Source organism: Alosa alosa, chromosome 7 (genome assembly GCF_017589495.1).
Source record: "Alosa alosa isolate M-15738 ecotype Scorff River chromosome 7, AALO_Geno_1.1, whole genome shotgun sequence".
Taxonomy (NCBI): domain Eukaryota; kingdom Metazoa; phylum Chordata; class Actinopteri; order Clupeiformes; family Clupeidae; genus Alosa; species Alosa alosa.
Genome location: NC_063195.1, coordinates 30,864,069 through 30,883,822, shown reverse-complemented (window position 1 = coordinate 30,883,822; position 19,754 = coordinate 30,864,069). Strand labels below are relative to the sequence as shown.

Below are 19,754 nucleotides of genomic sequence, written 5' to 3'. Positions count from 1 at the left end.
GCGAAAGTTATTCTATTTCAGGACAAAAAATATCTAGAGAATTATCTTTATTCCATTCATTCATATTCAGCTTCTTTTCATTATTTGTGTTGCATATTATGCAAAAACACAGAATGTACAAGTACAACACTGCATGACACAAACTCATGATGTGAAAACTTGATTTTTACTATGCACTGGATGCAAAATATACATTACTGTAACATCAGAATGGATCAACACTTTTGTCTTCTCAAATATGTGTCACACTACCTCATTCCATTCAATACTGTTCTTTTGAGGTAGAATATATTTTCTATGACAATATGACAACAATCAAACAGACTAAGTTTGCATGGAGCCTAAACAGACTTCAAGATTTCCTGCCTTCTTCACCCTCACACTATTTGCACAGTGAAAGACAGGTATCCGTTGCCCTCGACTCAGATGTTTTCAGCTGCATTGATGTATTTCTGGAGGTATGTCTTGACTTCAGAGATGTGCATGGTCTCCCTAATGGTGCTGTCTCGGTTGCGCACCAGTAGCAGGCCATTCTCCAGCGTGTTCTCACTGATCATCACTGTGAAGAGCACGCCCATCTCATCATACCTGCAGACACCCATCAAAGACCATCAAAAGGAGTCATCCAGAAGGGTGACAGAGTAAAATGGTACAGGGCTGTAACCAGTAAACAACGATACAAAAGCTAAAACTAGTTACTTGGTGTGCAACTGATCCAATGTTTGAGGCTCGAGGTACCCTGGCCACACGGAGATGTCTGCTTCAAGGAATTCTGTGAGCAAACCCTCACAAACCTATGAAAAAATACAGAGCACAAATTCTGATATAACATTTTTGATTATTACTTAACTTTGATAGTAATTTCCAACAAAGGCAAATAGTAACTGTGAAAGGGAGTAAATGAAAGTAAATCTGTAGGTTGAGCAACATTTTTACTGCAATGTGTTTCACTAAAATATTGCCTGGAGGCAGTGGACCCAAAGCAGTGGAGCCGGTCATCACTGTGAAAGAAAAAAGCATCTGCAAGGTGTAGTAAGATGCCTCTGTACCTGTCTCAGTTCCATAGTAGCCCCTTTTCCCATGTCTAGTGCTACTTTAACTGGAGCCAGAGTGGGATGGAGCTTCAGCACCTGTTGATCAAGCCCAGGCAGACTTTAGAAAACCATAAAACACCAAAAGCTGTTTTCTTTTTTAGTCATGTTTTTTTGGTAAGCATGGTAGAGAAAGAAATATAGGGATCTGGCATCTATTAAAAAATTAGATTGACAAGACTCAACAAAAGTTAATAAATACAGTATGTTAATAACACAAACAGCAGAAGTACAGTAAGTGCACTAAGTAAACCTTTCTTTGGTGAATCCTCTGCTTGCCGCTCCCTTTTTTTTCTAACTGTAGAGAGTTGAAGAGGTACGCTAGTACACCTCGGTCCATGTTTCCATTCACAGCTACGACATGTGGCACAACTAACTTCCGTCCGTCTTTGCACTGCAGGAGGAAACACGAGACATTGAATAAGTTTCCCCCCCATTTTTTCAGTCATTGATCTCAACCATCTTGATGGTTACGGACACACCTGCAGCTTGGCTCTCGCATTCCCGTGTGTCTTCAGCAGCTCAGACTCCCCCAGGTTCCACAGGGTTTCCAGGGGCTCCGATCCCCAGGGGAACCTATACGTCACTTGGACGCCGCGGGACGCTCCACCCTGCAGCTCTGCTTCCACAACATCACTGGAGCTGAAGTCGGATGGACTCAAGGCAAACTGAGGCACATTTACTATTAGCAACCTAAGTCATGGAGTAAATGCAACTGTCTAAACTAAAATGAAAACAAAAAGAAATCTAAAATGTGTAACAAACTAGATGTACCGCATAGCGGTACAAAATATGACCGCCGCTCAGTCCTGTACATCCGTTCCGCGAAAATAAATCACACTTCAATTTGTCTCCATATTTTACTCCATCCCCCACTCTTGAAACTTTTGTGTATGCTTGTTTGGCATGCCTGAGTGTGTGTGTGCGGCTGCACAGAAAGTAGCCTACTGGTGCTGAAAAGGTGAATAGATTGTAGAATAGCCAAAGAAGATGTAGCATTGTTATAAAACCTTTAAAATCTCTAAACAATCACAAGTAGGGCAGTTAATCACAGTTCATCCATTGCAACTGGATTGATGAAAGGTCACTTACACCTGTAGGCTACATTGTATTTGGGAAAAGCAAAAGGTATCAGCATAATGTTATTTATTTATTTATTTATTTATTTATTGTGTATTTATAAACAAAAACATCTCTGTCAGTTCCATGTCCGCTTTTCAACAGCTATCAAAAACAAAGGTCATTTTGGATGGATGGATTTTTGTGAATGTTTCTTCTTCTACATAAGATTTTAGTCATCTTTAGTTCATGTAATAATTTTATTGTCAATGCACAAATTAAGTAAAAGTAGTCTGAAACGTTATTGTTAATGCACAAATTAAGTAACAGTAGCCTAGTCTGAAACGAAATGCTGTTTTACATCTAACCAGTGGTGCAAATAACTGACATGTCCAAATGGGCCTTGATGAAATGCGCCGCTAGACTGTTCATACACATTTTAACGGGCCAAAGTTGAAGAGCTTTTGTCCGCTATTGTTCAGGCAAATATAGGCTGATTCATGTTCCCTTGCATTGTGTAACTGAGGTCCATGGCTAGTCTGGCTTTCATCAGACCAAGCTCAATATTTTAAGAAATCAAAAAATAAATAGCGGGCAGATCAGGCTGGGTTCACCCAGCCTAGTCCATAGGCACCCGATATTGTTTAATTTTCCGATTGAGATATACACGCCTGGCTATTCTAAATGCAAAATGCATCAGGGAGTTATGACAAAACGGTAACTAAAAAACTAGATCCTAATAGAAAGCTGTTAGCTTCCCTAAGCTACAGGTAGGATTATAAGGTAGGCCTATTTACAACATAAATTGTCAATAGGCTATGCTGGCTGGCTTACACAAATAAAATCTCCTTTGAAACCAATGGCTTACGCCTTACAGTATCAAGCGGACTTAAACTGCCATATCGTATTAAAAAAATTGTAATAACATTCAAGCAGCTCCATGAGTCAAGGAAAGCGAATGAAGTAGCCACTTCTAGATGGGACCCACTACACAGTAGCTTAAGGTGTGTTGCTAAAGCAGCCATAATGAAATGAAGGTGTCATTGTTTGATACTTCACACACACGCGTTTTTAATTTCACAAGACTACAACTACCAAGCTGTAATCAAAGCACATCGATTCCCCTCTCACACCCTGCACGACTTAAAACAAAATAAACAGGCGCCTCAGTCTCACGCATGTATAGGCAAAACTGTATCAGACCGTGTAACGTTGGTAAATCTTCCATTGCACAGAATGATTTTGTAGCACGCGGCAATAAATGACAGTCGAAGATACAAACAGTGCTGCTATCAATTTGTTTGGTATAACCGTGATTTATAGTTTTCTACAAATGCAATCAATCAAATGCCTCCATCACTCAACTAACGCTTAACGGTAAAATTACCTAGGTCCTTATTGATATTACAAGATTAACGCATCCTGCAAGTAAAACCAAGCATGTCCGATAAACATCCTCAGATTTATTTCGCTTCAAGAAGAAATGGGAATTACACTTCATGTGAACATCGCCCTATCCTTATTAGATGTCCGCTTCGTAAATTACAGTCCTTGTAGGAAGCGCCCATTGTTTTTTCCAACCCACTTTTAACTTCCAACAAAATTACGCCTCACTGCAACGATGCGCCATCTAGTGGACAAATGACTACTTATCGCCAATACTGAAAAATGCAGCCATGATGATGATGAATATTTATTTTGGCTTTCTTTTAATCCTACTGAATTTGTAATTATGTATCGGCCGCTCTAATACTGATAGTATGTGGGTGCCTGTGTGTGTGCATGTGTATATGTGTGCACCGCCATTTACAGGCCAATGAGTGTACAGTCACTAAATGTACACATAACCTAATTTTTTAGACCCCCATGGATGAAATTCTACTTAAACTTGGCATACCCCCAGAGAATGCCAGGTCAATCATACACATAAAATTTGGTGCAGTTCTGAACATCTTAACTGAAGATAGGGGCAATTAAAGCAGAATAATATTGCATTTTCATTTTTACCGGGTGGGGTGCAAATCACAAATGAGTGATTATGAGCCAGGTTGATGTGGGCCCTTGAGACCAACATACCATAAAAGATTCTTCATCCTCAGTGCCACGGTTCAGGTAGTTATTTAGGAAAAACTGTTTTTTTTTTTATGGTTCGGGGCCCAGCCCGGGGTGGGGATGGGGCTGGTGGTGGTCCCCCGGGATCTAAATGAAATTTTTCCAGAAAAGTCTAGTGGGGCTACATACCCACCAAATTTCATGTACCCCCGTGGTTCGTGTCCCGGTATCAATGACCAAAAATTCAGGGAGTAGATGACGGGAAAAATTTTGAATTATGTGCATGTGTGCGTGTACAAATTTATGTTTATGTGTGTGGGTGTGTGTGTGTGTGTGTATGTGCGTGCTTGTGTGTTTGCTCATGATGTGTGTTTGTGCATGTGCATGCATGCGCATATATGTCTACTGTGTGAGTATGTGTCATAACGTGATGATTACTGTAAATGTATGTGTGTGCGTGTGTATCTGTTTATGCACATGTGTGCACATGGAATGGGTTAACATGACCCCTGGAGGCAAACATAATGAAAAAATTGGTCATCCTAGGCCCTACAGTTCTCAAGATATTCACAGAGAACTGTGGTCTGCCCTACCCTCCTTTCGGGGTCCAGTCCAGCTGGGGGCTACAGATCAAAGCTTAAGAATGACGGTTCCATGCTATCCATGTGGGGGTACATGCCCACCAAGTTTTGTGTACCCCGGTCTTTCAGTGTCCGGGGAATCCTTGTTGGTGTACGCCACTAAATGTACACATAAATTATTTTATTGTAAGGCCCCCATGAACGAAAGTACACAAAACTTGGCATGCATTCGGAGGGTGTCATAATGATGCTATACTTTTAATTTCGTGCAGTTTTGACCTTGTCAGCCAGATATATTGTGATGAAAACACCTAATTTTTGCTTTTAATTTTTTAACTAGGTGGCTTATACATGAAATAAGTGGTAATGGGATGGGTTGACATGCCCCCTTAAGACCAACATACATAAAAAAAGGTGGACCTCCTAGGCCCCACGGTTATCGAGATATTCACAGAAAACTGTCTCCCGCCACCTACAGGCCAGTTGGTGTATAGTAACATAAATTAATTTATTGTGTGGCCCCCCATGAACGGAATTCCACAAAACTTGGCGTGCATACAGAGGGTGTCATAATGATCCTACAATTCCAATTTTGTGCAGTTTTGACTATGTTAGGTCACAGATACCTTCAATTACAACACCTCATTTTTACTTTTTTGTGTTTAACTAGGTGGGCTTATACATGAAATGAGTGGTTATGGAATGGGTTGACATGGCCCCTTGAGATCAACATACAAAAAAAAATGGTCCTCCTAAACCCTACGGTTTTCGAGATATTCACAGAAAACTGTGTCTGCCCTACCCTCCTTTCGGGGGGTCCAGTCCAGCGGGGGGGCTACAGATCAAAACGAAAAACGATGGTTCCATGCTATCCATGGGGTTACATGCCCACCAAGTTTCGTGGTACCCCGGTCTTTCAGTGTCCCGGGAATCATTGACGGAAATTTGGGCATGCGAAAAAGAAAAAAAAAAAAAAAAAAAAAAAAAAAAAAAATCTGACTAAACGCTTCGCTGCGCGGCGGTCATAATGATATACAAAAAAATCTAATAATTTCACTTCTGTGTATTAGTGACACTAAAGACATATTCCTATATTGTGAAAGCAAAAACAGGGGGAGGCATCTTCTGTCAAAGTTTGCCCTCACCTTTCGCCACCACTTTAGCCGCTGCCGTGTCCAGTGATCCAGCCACTGTGAAGCGGTGCGTGGGGAACAGAACCACACCAGGGAGGCTTCAGTCCGCTCAGATGAGCTAGCAAAAAACAGGGTCCTGTTTAGACTACACTATAATTGCAACACAACTAGTCATTCAGAGATGTATGATGACAATCACATGCAAGACAGACATAATTGCACTTTTAAAAGGTCTTTAAAGTTTAAATATTGTGTAAAACCTTTTTGAGAATAACCTTAAACTTGATCCAAAATATGGTTTTACGTCAATGAAGAAGAACTCAAAAGCAGAAGACAAATCTGTATGTGAAATCTTGTGTCCTCACCAACCAATGGCAGCTTTGTTTTGATCCAAGAGTTGGTGGCAGACGCCAGTTTCAGCGAGGCCAAAGGGTAGCTTCCTTTTAACCAGCTCCAGAGAAGGCAGACACTGCTCCAGAGCACCTTAAGCAACACAGACCACAAGCATCACCACATCAAGTCTAAAACCCCAAACATAGACATTGCAGACCCATGTTATCCACTCATGATCACCTTGGAGCAGGTTTGTACGGACTGATGAACTATGATGAAGCAGCTGCTGCAGCCTATCAACTACTTGGCTTTTGGTCAAGTCCTTGTTGTTAATGATTTGTCCAAAAGCACTGGTATCCACCAGCTTCAAACTCCCCGCGTCATTGGGGACATGTTGCAATGTGTCAATCCCAAATACCTGCGCTTTTGATCTAGTGATAGAGTTCCACCACTGATCTAAAATGTTCTTTTTTAGGTCCTTCCCCAGAGGTCCATAACTGCAGGAGTTTCCATGTCTGAGAGCCCGAGTATGAACCTCGCCAGGTGCTATGAAAGAGCGATCTGCACAGAGCTTCAAGAGAGTGGTGGTGAGGTCAGATTCGGACTCTTGGGTAGAATGCGCTCTGCTCAGCTGTAGCGCACACCGGCTACAGTAATTGCTACTTTGGAGACATATTTGTAATACACGTCTCCTTACACAATAAGTAAACATCTTCGTGTTGGCATTGGTATATTCTGAAGAGAAACAATGTTGCTGTAGAATTAGAACAGCGGTGTTAAACCTATCCTGCATTTATTACACTCGCGCGTTTTGGCTCTCCTAAAGTTAACGTTACATGGTGATGTTGCTCGGCGCTGTCCAGTCATCTGCTGTTGGGAAATTAATTAGTGTGTATTCTTGGCCAATTCTCCAGTGGTCTGTCAGCAAAACCGATTTAATGCAACATCAGAATCGATATTTACAGACCACACGTGTAAGAGCCATGGCTCTGGCCATGGGGAGCGGACGGTTATGTTTTCGCAAACACTTTCCGGGTGTAGTTTGCAGTTCCGGGTGGAGATGTCTCCGACTTCACTTCAGACAGAATATTTCACGTCATATAAAAGCAATGGCCATTGTTAGTTCATTCTGCTATCTCCACTAGACTACAGCACTGGTGGAAGAAAGACTTGCGAATATTGCTGTACATGCATTTTCTAATATCACGACAGAGAATGTCCGTAGACGGGCTCTGATCAAAGATTGTGAAGGCGGACAATCTTTGCTCTGATCACGAGGAACGCTGGCAGTCCAACCACTAAAAGCGGTGTGGTGAATCAAATCAGTCACCACCAACAGTTCCTCTTGCGATAAAGTACCGGCAGACCAGTAATCTGTCAGGGGATCTGTCATCTGTAATTAACCGAGATATTGTGAAAACGTTTTATATTTAAAGCTGACATTTTCAGATTTGTTTGTTTGTGTTTTGTCGTAGCCTAGTTATCTTGATGCTCACGTCAAACTTTTGTAGACTTAATTTTGGAAATAATGGACATGATTCATCAAGTAGATAGTTTATCGAGAGCATAGATGTTACAGTGTAAAAAAGGTAGGACATCAATAACACATTCTCCAAGAAAAAGCAACTTCAGGACCGAAAAGCTTCTTATTAAAAACATTGCGAGAGAAAACCAAAAGTTTTTTGCGTAAAAGGCCTATACATGGCTATCATTCATCTGCTTGTATGATTGTGACGTCACATAGCTTTGTTGTTTTACTACACGTGAGATGCTGTGATGGCTTTGTGTGGCAGGCAAGAGGACTCAAGCTCGTCTGACAGCAGCTTGTGATTTCCCCCACTAACAATTCGGACAAATGGACAGCTGTGAGTACTTTTGTCATAGGATAGTATTTTTCTTTTTAAATTAGGTTGTCTGGAATTGCAGACTAGCCAAATCAAAGATTGGCAATACTGAGATGTGTAAAGCAGTCATGCTATGTCAATAAAGAAGTATGAAGCAGTAGACTACATGAAACAACACTCTGCAGTTATGATAGTCATTGGACAGCAAATCTACAGGAATTGGCTTTAGATAACTATTTTTCTCCCCATCATTGATTTTCTTTAGGCACTCAGACGGATGAGCTTGATCTTCAAGGTGAGGAAATGCCCTAAACTTAGATCATCATCTCAAATCAAATTGTATTTGTCACAATTTGTACATGCCAACATGGTTAGTCTACAGAGTCCCTCCTATGACTGTGCAATAATGCAAAGATATGTTTACAGAATGTCAATAAATGTGCGTATACAATATGATCAGATGTTAAGAGAATGCGTTGTCAAGTTCTCAATTCAGTATGTGTATAGACCTGTGGATAAAAGCTTTTCCTCAGTCTCTCATTACTGGCCTCAAGACAGCTGTAACATTTCCCTGACATTACCACAGAGAAGAGGCTATTTATTGGGATAACTGTTATCACTGTTGGTTTTGTTGGCTCTGGAACGACACCAAATTGTTTATGTCTTAATCTTTCTCTATTATTTTGTCACCCACTGACGGTCATTTACATCATCTTCAGACTGTGAGGTAAGAAACATGATAATGACTGAATGAATGACTATACCGCTACAAAAACAAGCTTTCTTATTGTGTAAAAACATTGAAACAATGTGATGTAACTGACCTGCACTTTTATCCCCTGATATTACAAAGTACTGCCTCACCACTGAAGATGATGATGATGAATATGAGTCACAGGCTGAGGCTTCTCTCAAAGAGCCTGTGTCTAATGGCCAAGGTCCACTCAGATACATGGACAGCAGACTTGCCTCAGTGGAGTCCTCAGACAACGGAACTTGTTGTAGCTCGCCAACCCCGGTCAGGCCAAAGAGCCCATGGGGAGCATTCGACCCATATCTGTCCATGGAGGTCAGAAGCCTAAGTCTATCAGGGTGGTCAAGTCCTAAGTCCTCATGTGGTTTTCCAATAACATTTGCTGTAGTAACTTGAAGTGTGTTGCAGTCTAACTCCTTTCCTCGTATTGCACACAGGAGCTAGGGAAGTCTTTTGTGGGCTTCGCCTCTTTGCCTCACCAAATTCACAGGAAGAATGTGAAAAAGGGCTTCGAGTTCACTCTGATGGTTGCAGGTAGGAAAATGGCACGTTGTGTTACGGATGAAACCTGGCTATGTGGGGCCCCATTCCGTTCTACTGTACACTGTGGAGAGGTGGCTGGAGAGTGTCACTCTCTTGCTCTCACTCACTCACAGTGTCACTCTCTTGCTCTTCTTGGGTCACTCAGGGGAATCTGGCCTGGGAAAGTCCACCCTGATCAACAGCCTGTTTCTCACAGATCTTTACAATGACCGGACAATACCCAGCGCCTCAGGTACACCTGCTGGACAGTCCAAGTCTAATTCAGCTAAGGGCATTGATCAAACACCCCTTGTAAAGTGTAATCATTAGGTGGAGTCAGGGTGTCTAATTAAAGGCTTGCTTTGATATATAATATGAAAGCACTTGATTGTCTTTGGTCTATCCCTTTGTAGAGATGTTAAAAAGAACAGTTGCTATAAACAAGAAGACATTAGACATTCAGGAGAAGGGAGTCAGGCTGAAGCTGACCATTGTGGACACACCAGGATTTGGGGATGCTTTGGACAACACAAAGAGGTGCTGGAGGTGTTAACGGTGTTAAAGCCATGACGAAAGCAGTTTTTGCACATTTCTGTCAGGAATATGACTGGCGTTAGAAGAGTGCCCTAGACGTGTTTTTACATCATAGAGCAAAAAAAATAAAAATTCCTTTCAACAGGCTTTAAAATACAGGGCTGATGTCTCTAAATCAAGTTTTATGTTAAGGTCTTCTTTGACATCAGCAGTTCTGTTGAAGCATAAGCCTGTGATTCCTTTCTAGCTATGAACCTATACTGGACTACCTCGATGAGCAGTTTGAAAAGTACCGTATTGATGAGATGGGCATGCAACGCATCCACATCAAAGACAACCGTGTCCACTGCTGTCTCTACTTCATCTCCCCCTATAGCCACGGGTAGGAGAGCACTGTGTTTGCCCTCGTGTTGAGAACAGAATTAGGTTGCCAAGTCATTACATCATTACCAACTGTATTTTCAAGCACAGGTCATGCTTTAGAGAGGGATTGTGTTGTACTTAAGCTTGATACAGTTCCTAATGTTTTTTTATTTCAGTCTGAGGCCCATAGATGTGGCATTCATGAAGGGCCTGCAGGGGAAGGTGAACATTGTTCCTGTTATAGCCAAAGCTGACTGCCTCACCCAGGCAGAACTGCTACATAAGAAAGAAACGGTACATTAAAGTTTAGTGCATTGTGTGATTTCAATGGAACTCAAACACCATCAATTAAACACATCTTTCACCACAATTATAAACATATTACTAATAAACAAATGCTAAATAATGACTCTTGATTGCAGATATGGAGCGAGATCAAGCTTCATAAGATCAAGATCTTCCAGTTTGCAGATTGTGACTCTGATGATGACTTAGAATGGACCAGGCAGGATTATGAGATGAAGGTATATACCATCATAGACAGAATCCAGTGGTCTCGTTAGGAAGGAAATGCAGTTTACCTCACTGCAGCATAAAGTAAATTGCAATTGCTGATGCTTGTTTTTACATCAAAGCAGCATATACTCTGAGTATGTGTTAACCTATGGTTTGGTATTGTGTGTACAGAATAGCATCCCTTTTGCTGTTGTTGGGAGCAATCTGGCGCTGAGAACACACGGGAGAATTGTGCGAGTCCGGGCTTACCCATGGGGAATGGTGGAAGGTACTCATCCTCATTTTCACACTGCAGTAGATTCTTCAGAGCCTTTATGATGCATTTAAATTAATGATTATTAATAATATCTATGCCGTTATATATGATTGATTTAGTTGCAGCACTTGCTGAAATTACTGATTTTTCATTAATATTGTCCTCCCATTATGCACTCATGGTTACTTGAGATATTCTATTACTATTATTTACTCTATTACAGCAGTACATTAAGTTTACTCTGTATCAATTATACCTCCTTAAATTAGTTCTATTTAATTAAACATGTAGTGAATCATCTTCCTCTTTTCCTGTTTTTTTGTGTTGTACAAGTTGAGAACCCCGCCCACAGTGACCTGGTCCACTTGAGAACTATGCTAGTGCGCACTCATATGCAGGACCTGAAGGAGAAGACCCACGAAAACCTGTATGAACAGTACCGCATCAGTCACATGCCGATGCGCAAACCCAGCATGCCATTCTAGTAAGCAGGCAGAGAGCCACACATCTCCACAGAATACCTTAATCCAGGTGTTTATGAGCCGTTTGTGGCCTCACATTTTTGTTTCATTTAGGAATGGAACGGTCCGGACAGAAATACACCAGTGCAATAAATTCCAGTGTGCAAATAAGCAGCATTCTGTCAAAGGGGTCATTTCTCACAATTTACAGTATTTGCAATTGCAATGTGTTTTCTGAATTATAAAATAAATAGATAGGTACTTTATTGATCCCCAAGTGGAAATTCTAATTCCCTCTTCCCTCTAATTAAGGGAACACTTCAATCATACACTGGATTGGTACTCTGACACTGTTTGGTTCTGAGCAGAAATAAAACTTGAGGGTTTTTTTTATTTTTTATTTTTAGCAAGAACTATCAGACATTCTGTGAATGTAGTTTCAGAATTGAGAAAAGGGTGGAAGGTTTTTAAAAAAATGTGTTTTAACAATTATGGAAAACTAAGTGTTCCCTTAATTTTTTTAAGCAGTATATATTATAATGTATTACAAAATATTTATATTCTTTGAGGTTATCTGATCTGAACAGTTTAGTTAACCAGAGGCCGGGATAACATTACACCACCTTGTGGAAAGAAGTGGTCATTACACTAAGATGATCCTTAACATAACCTGTATTATTCAGAGAACTCACCCCAGCAAGTCCCCTATATTTTCCCTTCATAAACAAGAATAAAGACAGGAAAGAGATTATTTTCCTTTTATTTTTACTTCAAGGTCCAAGCCTGGCCTTCCGATCAAGTTTTAAACATACCACTTTAAACATACACTAAATCATGAAAATGTGCATTATCTAGTAAAAATAAATTATCGAGGAATGTAACAAATAAAAATGGTAAAGAATGTGCAACTGGTTAGCTGCACGAGAGATCACTTGGACTTTTAGATACTTTTAGACTGCTGAAAAAAAAAAAAAAAACTTCAACCCTGCTGGAGGCAAATAAAACAGAGTACAAAGTATAGTAATAAGATTTTTCTTCCTTAACATAAAACGACTTCAAGGGCTTGTGCGCTCAAGTTTAGGTGTATACAAGTGTGTGTGTGTGTGAGAGAGTGTATCAATATGTGTGTGTGTGTGTGTGTGTGTGTGTGTGTGTATATATGTGATTTTACTGAGGGAACGTGGGGGGCATGGGGTAGGGCACCATGGGCTGTGGGGGTTGTTGAGGGGGCGCCTGTGGGGTGAAGGGGAACGGCGGGTGACTCATGCCATTCTGGCCTGCCGCCTGGTTGCCGCCAAACGGCTGGGCCTGGAAGTTCTGGTTCTGAAAGGCGGCGACCGGGTTACCGGCGCCGCCGTAACTGTTGGCCTGTCCATTGTTGTAACCGTTGCTGTAGTTACCGGTGTTGCTGCCGCCCTTGTCATAGCTGTTGGCCCCGCCATAGCCACCATTCTGTGTCTTTGGTCCGCTACCATAGCCCCTATCGTTATCCCTATCCCTATAGTTACCAAAATCCCTTCTCCCCCCAGAATACCTATCACGGCGGTCGTCCTTATAGCCACCTCTGCCCCCTCGAGAGCGACCTGCAGGGATAAAAACAAAACAGAACGAAGGCAACTTAGAATTAACGCCAACAAAACTGGTCTCAGTTGAAGGTACCACAATGAAGACTACATGCTTTATCAATAAGAATTTGTATTGTTAATATTATTATTTCTAAAAATAATACTAATAACATTTAATTGATATATATAGCACTTCTCAAGACGCTACTATTAATGGGCTTCCACATGGACATCATGCATTCCCAGCACCAACCTCCTCTGTCTTCCGCCATCTGGAGCAGCTTGGGGTTGATGGCCTGGTTGGCCTCGCGGAGGACAGAGATCAGGTCGTTGGCCTGCCTCATATTGTTGGGCGTAAAGAAGGTGTAGGCCGTGCCCGTCTTTTGACTACGGGCCGTCCTGCCGATGCGGTGAATGTAGTCCTCGGATGAGTTAGGGTAGTCATAATTGATGACAAATTTCACATCCTCCACATCTGGAAAGTGTTGCAGTGTGGCAAAAGAATGCAGCGGAATGCACAAGATTTTGCACACCACAACAGTCAGACCAAAAACACAAGTTAGCAAAGACTAGGAAACTCTCAAGAAGGGGGTCAAGACTGGACGCTACAAAAGGCAAAACCTGAAAAGAAGGGGCTGGGGGTGGGGGGTGGGTTATGAACACTGAGAAAGAAGACAATTAAAACAGACATTTAAAAAAAAGTTACTACTCCAAGGGAATACTACTGTGGGAAGAGAGGAACAATGCACACTCCATTTTGCTTACGGGAAAAAAAAATAAAAAAAGTACGACACTAAACGCTTTTTACACTGCCTTTTTTAAAAGATTACTTGGAAAAATTAAAACTCAAATACAAGGTTACAAATAGACTGGGTTCGAAGCCTTACCATTTTTAAGGAGTATGCATTCACTAGTCCTTTCCCAATGCAGCCAACTTTCCCCACAAATTGTCAAGTGACATCCAGGTGCTTCTACGCAGTAGGGCCACTATGCGCACTGTTGCCTCCTCATGTGCCGATACGAGGACGCTTCAGTGGGTTTTGGGGTCTGAAGGCCCTTTGCTTTGCGCTCTTCAGCACACTCATCAGAAGCATGCTAATAAAGGCCACACTGCATTGTCTTGCCCAGACACAACAGACCAGCACTACTAACTTTAGAGGGGCGGGGGGGACCTCAAAAACAGTCGATTCCGGAGAAACAAAAACAAAAATTTTTTGCAAAGCAAAAAAAAAAAAAAAAAAAAAAAACTTGACGCGTACAGATCTTAGCCACCCCTTTCGGCTTTGAACAGTTTATATGGGCCCCCCGGCTCAGCAGTCTCGTCTAGGCAAGATTTTCCAGAAGCCAAGTGTTCACTTGAGAAAATGTCTCTCGCTGGCAGGTCTCGACATGACTTTTTACAAAAAAACACAGGTGAGGGAGGAACTTCGGCTTGGAATTTTTTTTTTTTTTTTCTTTGTCACTGATTGAGCTTTGCTTTCTCATTTTACAAACACTCGCTCCTTTGTTCTAGAGGTTTCCGCAGCCCCTTAACACATGTGCCAGTTTGTCACCAATTTGTGAAATGAGATGAAATTAATACCAAAGGTGTTAACTGCTCTCTCCATTTTCCAAGAACACCAGCACTTTTTGTAAGAAACAAAAAATGTAAAAAAAAAAAAAAAAAAAAAAAAAAAAAAAGAAAGCGTAAAGCCCTACATGTTTGCAAACACCCATGCTTTGACAAAGCTCCGCGAACGCTGTCAATCACTACCAAATCTACAAAACAACCACTTGCCATACAGTGCTTGACAAAATGCATGCAAGGCAACCAAAAATAACAGCAATAAAGCTTAGTTGTGTTTGCTTTGATTTTGAACTTTGACTTGGAACAAGGGCTGGATGAACTGCATTTAAAACGCAACAAAAAAAATAAATATAAAAGTGTATGTATATAATAAGAGACCCATGGAAAGAGAACAGGTTATATCAAGTAGTTGTATCAGAACAAGGCTTTAGCCACAATGCCTTTGGAAGATTACTGGCACACAGGAGCTTGAGCTCGGGACTTTTTCACCTCTCTAAGCGACTGGGTGGCAGCCAGTCGCTTCACTTCCAATAGTCCTCCTTCCCCCTCTGCAGACCTGGGACTTGTCATGCCTAGGCCCTGCCACAAAGACTGCACCTTTAGGTGAGAAAAACTCAGAAAATGCATAGAGAAGTTAAAGAAAGCAATAACACTTTCTTTAAAGTGAAAACATTTTGTTGCTTTTTTTTTTGGTCTGACGTTGGGGTTTTCTCATCTTTTGTGAAGAGGACGACACAAAGTGTGGAAAGAGACAAACAGTTCATCTACAGACATACTGACCGAGACCGCGGGAGGCGACGTCTGTGGCGATGAGGATGCATGCCTTGCCATATTTGAACTCTAACAAATAAGCAAAAAAAACAAAAACAAATTACATTACGAAATATGACATGATGTTAACAAACATCACAATCTCTTCCATAGATGCACAGCAATTAAAAATGGCAACAGCAATAAAGCCAAGTTGTGTTTTTGTTTTGTGGTTCTGAAGTTTGATTTGGAACAGCTCAACAGTCATGCACAGCAGAATGACATTTCTGTGTATGTGTGTGTGTGTGTGTGTGTGTGTGTGGAGGGGCTTACCATTAAGCACCCAGTCTCGCTCCTGCTGGCTCTTGTCTCCATGAATGCCCATTGCTGGCCAACTGCAGAACAAGACATGCAAAACCCTTAAATTCCAGTACATTCCACGCCAAGCAAATTCCAACAGTGCATTTTGAAGGTGTTCCGCTGTGTGTGCTACAGTCTGGCAGCATTTCTTACCCATCTCGCCTCATTCTCCTGGTCAGCTCATCACAACGCCTCTTGGTCTCCACAAAGATGATGGTCTTGTTCTCTTTCTCGCTCATAATCTCCTCCAGCAGCCTCAGGAGTCTGTGGAGAAGAAAAACGCCACTGTTATCCCTCTGGGATCTGCATAACAAACAAAAGCGAAGCATATGCTTTGGAGCCAACGGCTCCCAATGCGGGCAAACGACCATAGACTGACTTGTCATCCTTCTCGCCGTCGTTGCACACGTCAACAATCTGCAGGATGTTGTGGTTGGCGCTCAGCTGCAGGGCGCCCACGTTGATCTGTACGTACTCCTTCAGGAAGTCCTCTGCCAGCTGACGCACCTCTTTGGGCCAAGTGGCGCTCCACATCAGAGTCTGTCTGTCGGGCTGAGAAGAGAACACAGTAGAGTCAAGGGTTTGCTCCTGCCATGTTGAGGTTCTTGCATGGTGTAGAAGGGCCTTCATGTGTAATAACTTACTCGGATTTGGTCCACAATCTTGCGGATCTGGGGCTCGAAGCCCATGTCCAGCATACGGTCAGCCTCGTCCAGCACCAAGTAAGTGCAGCGCCGCAGGTTGGTCTTTCCGACCTCCAGGAAGTCAATGAGACGCCCTGGCGTGGCAATGCAAATCTCCACACCTAAAAAGTGGGTGGCAGCCATGTAAGTGTGTGCCTTGCAAACGCTTCATTCAGCCAGTCGTGCATTTCATTAGTTTGACAGAATCAGAATGCCACCTCACCTCTTTCCAGGTCGCGGATCTGTGGTCCCTTGGGAGCGCCGCCGTAGATACAGGTTGTCTTCAGCCGCGAGGCTCGGCCGTACTCTGCAGCCACCTGTTGAACCTGCTGGGCCAGCTCACGCGTCGGCGCCAGAACCAGGCACTGGAGGAGAAGCAACAGATCAGCCAAATACCTCACCACAGACGAGCACATCATGACAACAAAGTGAGAATGAAAGGTGCAACACATGGGTGTACTTACAATTGGGCCATCGCCATGTTCAAGGAATGGCTGGTGATTGATGTGGACAATGGCTGGCAGCAGGTACTATCAACAGACAGAATAACAAATTAGAGATTGTAAGATTCTAGATTGCGTTTCCACAGACACAGCTAAACAACTGGATGAGCGCCCCAGCATTACTGCCCTCATAAAAACTTACAGCCAGTGTTTTTCCGGAGCCTGTCTGGGCGATGCCAACCATGTCTTTTCCGCTGAGGGCCAGGGGCCAACCTTGAGCCTGAATGGGGGTCGGGTCTGTCCAGGTTTGTTTGCCAATCACATCCATGACATAGTCTGAGGGAAGACAACAAAAATGCAGTCACCATCCGTCACCATGTGTGGGGTCAAAGTGGAGGGAATAGATGACATAACAGCAAGAGATATAACGCTGATAAGCACTTACTGGGGAAACTGGCTTCATGGAACTTCATGATTGGTTTGGGACATTCCCTGCCCTTAACAGTCACCTCTTTTGTCCTCCTGTACATCTCAACCTCTTGCTGTAATAACAAAAGGAAAACATTAAACCACAAGTCATGATTAAAGTCTGCTAGTAACTTGCACTTAAGATCCAAAGACTAACATTGTACAATATGGACGCTTACCACTGATTTCCTTGTGACTTCAGGATGTTCCTTGTAGAAGTTCTTCTCGAACTTTGGGAGTTCGTCAAGGTTCCAGTGCTTTTTACGCAGCCTCTCGCCGGGATTGCCGAATTTGCCCTGAGGCGGTCCATTTCGACTGCCACCGAACCGGGGAGCGCCACCATAACTATTTTTTTGGGGGGAATCGACAATATTAGACAGAACATTGGGTAAACACACATACCTACCACGTGTGAGCCTGTCTACTAGCCACCCTTCTTACAGATACAATACATTGATCTCGTGGTCAAACATCACGAAACACTGACATCTTTATTTACTCCGAAAACTATCAAAACGTGATTGAGGGTGGAAGCTACACGCATTTATTTCTGCGTCACATTTTAGTCTCCTGCCATTTTATTTCTGGCCGGTAGAGGAACAAAGGAGATAGAAGCGGCCGGCATTTTGAAATACCATCCATTTTTGCCACATGGTGACCTTAAAACGTGTAATTGGACCGTCTACGGTCAATTATAAAATCAACCAATTCAATAATGTGTAATGCTCCGTCACCAATTGTAACACTTTTCGCCCAGCACTCACATTACACATCACTTCTTATCTACGACACAGACAGCACTGCTAGCAAGTGGTTGACCTAGCAATGGCTAGCTTACGTTAGCCTGCAGGCAAGCAGTTCCCTCTCGAGTAAACTGCAACCCAAGGCACCTAACGTTAGCTTGCAAGATACCATGTGAGCAGCCTTACGTTCACGTTACCAAATACAGGTAATTTACTCTAACAAACTAAATTGACCGTTTGATTCCAACTACGATCCAACATCAAGGTTAGCCTTTAAGAAAATGAAATGAAAATGCGCTTAGCTAATATTAGCCGTCTTCCGTGATAAACCAGGGACGAAGCTAACTAAATAGTTATCTCGCTACATGATCATGATGAATACATTCTCAACTTACCCCCTATCTCTACCACGGTCTCTGTCATTATATCCAGGCATTTTAAATTAAATAATAAAAAGGGATAAACAAAAGAACAAACGTATTTCCGAAACAAATTCTATGTCGCGTTGTCCAACCAGATAGAAAATGGCTACGGAATATGCCGGTAGAAAAAAATGTGACGAACTGGATATAAAGGTCGCGTCACCCTCACAGAGAGACAATGTATAAGTACGCCGAGAGATTGCACTACTTGTTTTCCTTATTAGGAAGCGGAAGTTAGCATTCAGATGAGACTTTCTTTTACTGTCTGACTTTATGGATGGATCGACCCAAATAAAATCCCAAAATAAAAAATAAAAAATAAAGCTGTTTACTTTATTATTCCGAGAAATATATTTGCCAAGATTTAGCCAAAAAATGTAGGTGGCCTAATGTAGACTAAATTTATCAGGGACAATTCAAAGCATGGGGTTGTGCTGTCTTTTTCTGGATATTTAAATAGGCTTAACTAGTGTAGTGTCCGTTCGAACATAGGCATACTATACCAACCCGTAGACCAATTACATGCCCGCAGGTAGGCTTGCTTTAAAAAATAAGATGATAGGGAAAAACATAATTCCAGCTAAGCAATCAATAATCAATATTGAATATAGGCTAAGCATGCTGCATGTGACAGTTTTACAGTTCAAAATGACATAAGCCTAACAACTGTTTTGAATTAAAGCTATAGGCCCTTAGCTATGTTATGACAGCTTTAGTCCAATATTCCAAATTTCGTGTGAAGTTGGACCATTTCTGCTTGATGAGAATGCATAGTACATGAGAAGAACAGTATTCCTGCATGAGCCTCACTGTCTGTCACACAAAGAGGATGAAATTAATATTAAAAAAAATCATAGATAAGAATAAACCTCAAGTCATGATCTGCACGGGTAATTGCAGCCTTTGCAATTAATTGCATTTGTTCAAAATAAAAAGCAATTAATTGTGCAGCCCTAATCCACACCAATCTTTAAGGCACCCACTCATCTCAACTGAGAGATGGTCTACAGACCTCCTCCTCCTCTTCCTAGTCTTTCTCTTTTCATTATTTTAGGCCTATATGCCTTCACAAAATGGCATTCATATAAATCTCCAATTTCTACATTTCTTTTAAAACATTGATTCTCTCAAAGTTTAAATCTACTATTTTGTGATAAGGCCTACTAAATGTGCATTATACAGTTTCTCTCTGCTGTTCAAAAGATTATCCGAAGGACCTATATGTCCTTCCTTCATCGTGGCCATAGACTGTTA

General features: G+C 41.9%; 3 protein-coding genes across 3 annotated transcripts; 1 reads left to right on the top strand and 2 right to left on the bottom strand.

Moving 5' to 3' along the window:
- Positions 1-147: 147 nt before the first annotated feature.
- polg2 (polymerase (DNA directed), gamma 2, accessory subunit) lies at positions 148-7,548 on the bottom strand. The gene is made up of 8 exons (XM_048247423.1): positions 6,490-7,548; positions 6,282-6,399; positions 5,929-6,034; positions 1,574-1,759; positions 1,345-1,485; positions 1,050-1,130; positions 700-794; positions 148-588 (listed from the first exon to the last, which is right to left on the bottom strand). The coding sequence occupies exons 1-8, from the start codon at positions 7,040-7,042 to the stop codon at positions 423-425; spliced, it is 1,446 nt and encodes a 481-aa protein (XP_048103380.1). The 5' UTR covers positions 7,043-7,548; the 3' UTR covers positions 148-422.
- A 71-nt stretch (positions 7,549-7,619) lies between these two features.
- On the top strand, positions 7,620-11,670 carry LOC125297223 (septin-4-like). Its single transcript, XM_048247424.1, has 12 exons — positions 7,620-8,114; positions 8,359-8,388; positions 8,813-8,820; positions 8,947-9,162; positions 9,285-9,381; positions 9,536-9,622; positions 9,783-9,906; positions 10,151-10,285; positions 10,443-10,560; positions 10,689-10,790; positions 10,954-11,050; positions 11,372-11,670. The coding sequence occupies exons 1-12, from the start codon at positions 8,105-8,107 to the stop codon at positions 11,521-11,523; spliced, it is 1,176 nt and encodes a 391-aa protein (XP_048103381.1). The 5' UTR covers positions 7,620-8,104; the 3' UTR covers positions 11,524-11,670.
- A 572-nt stretch (positions 11,671-12,242) lies between these two features.
- Positions 12,243-18,633, bottom strand: LOC125297220 (probable ATP-dependent RNA helicase DDX5). The gene is made up of 13 exons (XM_048247421.1): positions 18,474-18,633; positions 17,515-17,680; positions 17,313-17,409; positions 17,070-17,203; positions 16,889-16,954; positions 16,648-16,789; positions 16,386-16,546; positions 16,121-16,293; positions 15,895-16,005; positions 15,715-15,776; positions 15,412-15,471; positions 13,318-13,539; positions 12,243-13,082 (listed from the first exon to the last, which is right to left on the bottom strand). The coding sequence occupies exons 1-13, from the start codon at positions 18,512-18,514 to the stop codon at positions 12,667-12,669; spliced, it is 1,851 nt and encodes a 616-aa protein (XP_048103378.1). The 5' UTR covers positions 18,515-18,633; the 3' UTR covers positions 12,243-12,666.
- Positions 18,634-19,754: the final 1,121 nt, after the last annotated feature.